Source organism: Atta colombica, unplaced genomic scaffold (assembly GCF_001594045.1).
Source record: "Atta colombica isolate Treedump-2 unplaced genomic scaffold, Acol1.0 scaffold135, whole genome shotgun sequence".
Classification (NCBI taxonomy): Eukaryota; Metazoa; Arthropoda; class Insecta; order Hymenoptera; family Formicidae; genus Atta; species Atta colombica.
Window position 1 is genome coordinate 2194908 of NW_017259223.1, and position 7765 is coordinate 2202672.

Here is a 7765-nt window from a genome sequence, read left to right on the forward strand (position 1 = left end):
CAAAAATCAATAAAATTATTGTAGGTTTATTCGATGCGTTTTTTGAAATGAAAGAATCTGGCAAAAAAAAAGTGCCGCTCTGCCCCGAATCGAGATATTAAGCGTTAAAGTTATACAACTGTTGAAGTTGAGAAATCTCACACACAGACAAAATGAGGGTAATTTTTCAGAAGAGTTACTTCCGATTTCAATGAAATTAGGTTTATTCGACGCGTTTATGCAAGAAACGAAAGAAAGTAAAAAAAAGCTCTGCCCTGTTGTGAGTTGAGATAGTGGACGTTAAATTTGAAATGTTATTATGTAACGCGACCATTAATCTGTCATGTAGACAATGGATGCGGGGCAATCCTGAGTCAATAAGCATTAGTTTAAACTAGGATGCAGAATTGCTACGCTGCCCCGAATAAAAAAAATACTTTTTCTACTTGGGGCCTTAAACAATAATTCTGATGAATGGAAATGAACCTAAAAAATAAGAAGTACATGTTAGAGAAAAATATCTGTCTATCATTAATGTATATCACTATCATTAACGTAACATCAATATATTAGAATTTTTCACGCAACTACGAAATTTACATACATTCATATTATATTGAATTTAATATATTGATATTAAGTGAGAAATTATAATATTGAATTATTTTTATTGATATTTATAGAAATTACATTATAAAACATTTGTATACACGCTTTGGTACCAACCTCACATAGTAAAGCTAATTTTGAAAGTTTCCAATCAGAAATTCCAACAGCATCATTTTTGTTTCGAGTTGGACAGATGTTGCGTAGCAATATCCTTCTTTATAGAGTCTGTATATCTTGGAGCACTGCCCCTGGCAGGCATTTTATAATACGCACAAATTTTATAATATGCAATAACCTGTTAAGATATCTGGAATGTAAAAATTTGTAGTTTTATGTATATTTTATGTATATATGTAGAGGAAGGTATATATTTCCAAGATTAATAATATGTATCACTTACAAAAATCTTATCAATTGATGAGAAAATTACAGCACAAGGGGACAAGCGTATTGCTTTTGCAATCATCTAATGTACTCTCTACGGAGTTTGTTTACCAAGTCCAATCAGAGGAGATCGAGTCACGTGATGCAATTTGCCTCTCCCTGTGAAGCTCTTTACCTTTAATGGACGATGAAAATAGAATGGCTGCGTTCAGCAAACTCATCAGTTAAGCACTCACTGCTATTGATGTATTCTTCTAGATCTAAAATCTGATTGAACGATCTAAAAGAATACATCAATAACAGCAAGAGTTCGCTCAACTGTTGAGTTTGCTGAACACAGCCAATGGGTGCACTCAGTACTACAACCGCTCACTGAGCGCTCAGTGAGCTCTTATATCTAATTGATGTAATTTTAGATCTAATAGAATATGTCAATCAGATGCAAGCGCTCACTACTGAATGCACCCAATGACACAAATAACTCTAATAGCGCTTCTCAAATCCAATTTACATACACTATAATATTTTCATAGTTTTTCGTATGGATATTTTTGAAGAATAAGGGCCCAAGGCCTCTATTCTCGGAAAGTATCGCATACGAAAAACTAGAGCAATACTATAGTATGCGTTATATATATTATAACATTTCTCTAGTTTTTCGTATGTGATACTTTTCAAGAATAAGGATGCCGTCCCATGAACGGAAATTTACAGCAGAACGGGGCCTTTATTCTTGAAAAGTATTGCATACGAAAAACTAGAGCAATGCTACAGTATATATAATGTATATTATAGAATTTCTCTAGTTTTTTTTAGTTATGTGTACTTTTCGAGAATAGGGGCCCAGAGCAGCGAGACCAATCAATCACAAAAAAGAAAGGAGAGTAATGACTACAGTTGTGATTGGTTGTGCTATTCCGTTTCGCTGTAATTTTCCGCTCATGAGACGTCACCCTAATGCTTCCAGCACATCAGCGCGATGTTCGTCGCGCTGATGTGCTGGAGCTATAAGGATGCGATTATATGGAACATGGTACGTAATAAGGAGCTTGTGCTCCGCACAATAAAAAGAACAGAAAACAGAGAACAAGAATTTCAACCTATCAGAAACTATGTATTTCACAATATATGATTTCTGATAGGTTGAAACTCTTATTCTCTGTTTCCTGTTTTCTGTTCCTTTTATTGTGCGTCTCTAATTAATAATAACTAAGGCTACGTTCCAAAACTTCCTCTCCAAGGAAAATTTTACTCGAAATATATAGCACACGTAACGTATACTATTATAGCATATAGAATAAAATCTTCCTTGGACAGGAAGTTTTGGAACATAGTTAATTAGGCAACTAGGAAACCGCCTCTTTCTTTCGTTAATATTATATGAAACACAGTTTGCGCGTGGTTTGCGGCATGAGCTAGTGACAAACTCACATTAGTATAATTTTTTAAAAATATATTAATTTATTTTTATGCATTTTATCGATATTCTTATTTTTTAACAGATTTACTTAATAATTGCGTTTAAATTAATTCCATTAAAAAATGCATAGTAATGTGAGTTTGTTACTAGCTCATGCTGCAAATCGCGCGCAAACCGCGCCTATGTAATAAGTGTTTTTCCAACAACGTGTACAGGTGACACAGTGTAAAACTGTGTCTTACACAAAGTGTTTCAACTATTGACACAGTATTATACTGTTCAACACAGTAAAAAGCTAAATACGAGCGTGTAAAATATCAATGTTATCAACTTTTCAAAAAGTTATTCGGTAGCCGCACTTATTTTGCAATAAGTCTTTCAAACATCGTCAATTCTGAAAAAAATTATAACTTAAGTCGAAATAAAAATTTATTATTAATATGCTAAATATAATTATAAGAATAGAATGGAAAACTGCAATACATTCTTGTGTTACACTATGAAATATACTGCGTTTCAACAAGTACTTTACATAGTGGAACGCAGTGTAATGTCTCTATGTCCTAGCTGGAAAACAGCCAATATCAGCGAAAGAAATAGGCGGTACGTGGTATGCGGTTTCCTAGTATAGCTTAGTTAGTTACTGTACTGTGTACCGCGTACCGCGCTCCATATAATCGCACTCTTATGGCTCCTGCATACTAGACGCGGAAACGCTTGCCGCATGGCAAAAGACGCGATACCAAGAGACGCGGTAACCAAACACATTAGGAGCTGTAAGCTTATTGGCTACCGCATTTTGTCGTACGGCAAGCGTTTCCGCATCGTGTGCAGAAGCTATCAGGGGATGCAGGAGTCATATCGCATACGAAAAACTAGGGAAATGTCACAGTATATGTAACGCAAACTATATTAGTATTTTCCTAGTTTTTTGTATGCGATACTTTTCAAGAAGAGAGCTCCAAATTTGTTTCATTTGTTCATGTCGTTTTGGGCATATCGAATGAATAAAATTTCATTGGTTTCTAAGGTGATGTGATTATAAAAAACAATTACCGAAAACTTTAAAGAAGTTTGATTATTCTTTTTCAATTACTATTATTTTGAAGCAATAGATAATTGATAAATAAGATTTACCAATTAGGTTAAGTGAAGTATAGTTCTGAAGGAAGAAGGAACGGATTAAAAATTATATATATATATATTGCTGAATTGATAAATTGCAATTTAAATGCAATGGCTAGATTTAAGAAATGCACAAAAAAAGATATATCTGTATTACTTGAAACAAGTTCTGACTCAATTGTTGAAGAATCGGATAAATCCTATGTTCCAGAAAAGAATACAGATAATAATTCTTTTGATGACCTTTCTGATTCTGACAATATCTTTGAGAATAATAAACTTTTCTTATTACAAACTAATGCATTACAAAAGGAGCAAGCTTCTTTACGCCTGAAATTAAGACGCTCTACAGAACAAAGTATGTATAAGATAGATACTGAATCGGAAGATGAAAAACCTAAGAGATTAACTAGAAATACAAAACGTCATTTGAAAAGTTTGCACGATGAAAATCAAATATCACGTAAGGATGCAAGAATTATAAAATTACCTAAAAAATATTCAGATTATAAATGTTCTTCTAAGTCACAAGTATCTGTTTTACAGAAAGATCAGATTAATTATAATGAAAAGAAACTATTGTTAGATTCATTTGATACTATTAATATAAGAAAAAAAGAAACTAATAAGCATGTAGTTGAAAGTGATGATTCAGATTGTATTTGTATTCATTTTATTCCAAAAACATCATCAAAATCAAGATCAAAACTTAATAAACAAAATCATATTTATTCTATAAAAAATATCAATGATAATACTACTCCTAAAGTTCATAGAACTAGATCAAAATATACATTTCTCTCTGTAGATGAAGAATTAAAAAAAGTTGTAGATAAAGTATCACCTAATAATAAAATATATCTTGAAACAGATGCGAGACAAAATATTTCGTTTGAAAATACGCCTAAAACATCAAGAATTCAGAAGAATATTCGTAAATCTATTTTAAATATATCTAATCAATATGAATCAATACACAAAGATGAAAATAAGAATAAGACTGATAAGGTAGAAGTTATACACAAAGTTGGTAAAAATTTATCTATAAAAACTAATCAAAGAAATAAAGCTATTGATTCCTTAATGGTACAAAATGATTTAAGTACTCCAAAAATCTGTATATTGAAGCAGAGTACTTTGAAACCATCTATGAAGATGAGAGCTGATATTCTAGCTAAACCAGTTACACCATTGCAAGAAATCAGAACTAAGTTACATGTCAGTACAGTGCCCAAGTCATTACCTTGCAGAGAAGAAGAGTTTAATAATATTTATACATTTCTAGAAAGTAAATTAATGGATAATAGTGGAGGGTAAGTTTATTTAAAACATTCCTTAATATTTATTTCTTTTTAGTATACTAAAATTTATACATATTGCAGAAGTATTTATATAAATGGTGTCCCAGGTACAGGAAAGACTGCTACTGTAAATGAGATTGTGAAATGTCTAAAGAGATCAGTCGAAAAAGGTAAATTAAACCGTTTCGATTTTGTTGAGATTAATGGTATGAAATTATCCGAGCCTCGGCAAGCTTATGTACAAATTTTAAAGCAATTATCTGGAAAAGTTTTAACATGGGAACAAGCATATAATATGTTAGAAAAAAAATTTAATAGCAATGCTAAAAGGCCAATGACGTTGCTACTTGTAGATGAGGTATATGTATACATGTATCTTATTCTTATAATAACTTTATGCATATCTTTATATATGCATACATATCTGTATTCTTTATGTATCATTTTTTATATACATTTTTACTTTTCTATTATCTATCTTTTTCAAGGGAAGGGGGGTTAGGTTGGTCATGAGTGATAATAATGCACAAAAATCACCTTTGGACTACTTTTAAATTACCTCAGATTACTTAAGATTACTTCAAATTATTTCAGATTATCAAATATCTCATATTAGAGAGAGAGAGTATCCAGTATTAGAGAGAAAGAGTATTAGAGAGAGAGTCCAAGATTTTCTTATAGTATTTAAAATTATGTCATATTTTCTGAGATTATCTGAAATTTTTCTAAATTTACTTTGCTTATCTAAAATTACTTTATACAAGTACATAAATATTATTTCTTCATATTCTAGAATATCTTCATAGATCTGTGATAATAAATATTTTTGAGAAACATCGATTTTATATTTTCACTGCTTAAGAAAAAAAAAACGTAATTTTACAAAACAAATATTTATTGCATACAAGAACATAAAAATATAAAAATTTCGCAAACAATATCTATTATATGTACAGATTCTATAGATAGTAACAAGTTCGACTACTTGTAACGTTTAAGATTTTTTAATACTAACAAAACAATAATTGAATATAAATATTAATAGATATTTTATAAAATAAAAAAATATTTAAAAAGAAACACCAATAGTAACACAAACTCTTTGTTAAACGATATCACTTAGTGTTAAATTAAAAATTTTGCGACTAATCAAGTTAAGTATATATAAAAAGATATCTGAGAACGCTAAAGATTATTTAGATTTATCAAAAATTATCTTGGATTATTCAAAATTATGTTTGAATTGCCGTTGAATTACTTAGCCCTTGTATAAAAATTATCTCAGTAACCTACCCCCCTGATTATTTTGTTGTCTTTTAAATTATGTTAATTTTTATTTATTATTTTATCTTTATTATCTTATTTGTTTGACTTACATTTTTATTATTTTTATTTAAAACAATTATAAGTAAAAGGACTCCTCAAATTTAAAATATTGTCTTTCTTTATCTTTATTTAAATTTCTAGCTTGATTTATTATGTACAAAACGACAGGATGTAATATATAATCTTTTGGATTGGCCTACAAAAGCCTCTGCTCGATTAGTAGTCATTACTATTGCTAATACTATGGATCTTCCAGAAAGAGTTTTAATGAGTAGAGTGACGTCGCGATTAGGTCTTACTCGAGTAACTTTCGAACCATACAATTACAAACAATTGTATGAGATAATATTAATCAGACTTAAAAACACAGACATTTTTGAAAATGAAATTATACAATTAATTGCACGGTAAGCATTATTTAAAACAATATTTTAAGCATGATCCAGCCTTTTTATTTAAATTTTTTAAACAAATTAATAATACTACGTATATATATAAAAAAAAAATATATACATATATATATATATATTCTTTAAATGAATGTATCTTAGAAATATGATTGCGCGTAGTTACTATCAGATTTTTAACACAATTCATCTGAAATATTAATAATTCTCCAAATTTAATTACATACAACTTAAAAAATATTATCTCGGCCAGTAATCGAACCCTGATCTCTAATATTCTATTCGAGCGTCCCAAGCCTTTAGATTGAGATCTTTGCATAACGCATAACGCATAAGTGAATCAATTAATTAGAATCTTTCCTTTCTTCCTATTCCATAATGAAAGAAGAATTTCGATTGGTTGATTCCCTTATGCACTATGCATTATACATTATGCAAGAGTTTGTACTGCAGCCATTGCGCACATAGATTAATGATCATCCAACCAATGATCATCCGACAAAAAGTCGTCATTGATTTGCATAAGATGTTGTATTGGTCCAGCGATCTTATGCTATACTTATGGGCCGCGACACAGATTTTTGCATAACGCATAGTGCATAAGAGAATCAACTAATCCTTTCTTTCCTTTCACTTTACGGAAAAGAAGAACTTTGATTAGTTGGTTCTCTTACGCACTATATGTTATGGCGTTATGCAAAAGTCTGCGGTCCTATGTCATTTTGTGTGTAATAGTCCTAATAAAAAAAGTCTGTAAGTACGCATAGAAGTCTGTGGCCGCAGCACAGACTCTTGCATAATGCATAATGTATAAGGGAATCAACCAATCAAAATTCTTTTCCATGGAATGGGAGGAAAGAAAAGATTCTGATTAGTTGATTCGCTTATGCATTATGCATTATGCAAAAGTCTATATTCGTGAAGTAATCGGATTGAACAGTAGTACTCAATCTGTTGACTCTAAATGTCCCTAAGCCAATCCGGATTACAATTCTTATTGTATATGAAACTCAGATTTCGAACTACTATCGACATATGTATTTCTCTTCTGAAAGGTTTTTATTTGAGAAATTTCAAAATATTTTGTGACATTTGTTGCGATTCTTCTTTACGTGCTGTTGCTGTTAATTTGATAAATGTAGCTGGAAAGGGTCGACTGTATTTCACTATGCGTTTTTAATAATATTTTTTTTAATAATAATTTTTATAATTTT

At 30.5% G+C, this 7765-nt stretch overlaps 1 protein-coding gene across 2 annotated transcripts in view; it reads left to right on the forward strand.

The window, feature by feature from the left end:
• Positions 1–3379: 3379 nt before the first annotated feature.
• Positions 3380–7765, forward strand: part of LOC108684494 (origin recognition complex subunit 1) — an 11584-nt gene continuing 7198 nt past the window's right edge. The window contains exons 1-4 of one of the 2 annotated variants that reach the window (XM_018188842.1): positions 3380–3980; positions 4389–4830; positions 4900–5176; positions 6286–6551. In XM_018188842.1, coding sequence (XP_018044331.1) covers positions 3629–3980; positions 4389–4830; positions 4900–5176; positions 6286–6551 — 1337 coding nt within the window. In that variant the 5' untranslated portion in view covers positions 3380–3628. Of the gene's footprint in view, positions 4831–4899; positions 5177–6285; positions 6552–7765 lie in introns of both variants that reach the window. The other variant, XM_018188841.1, reaches the window with a different exon arrangement.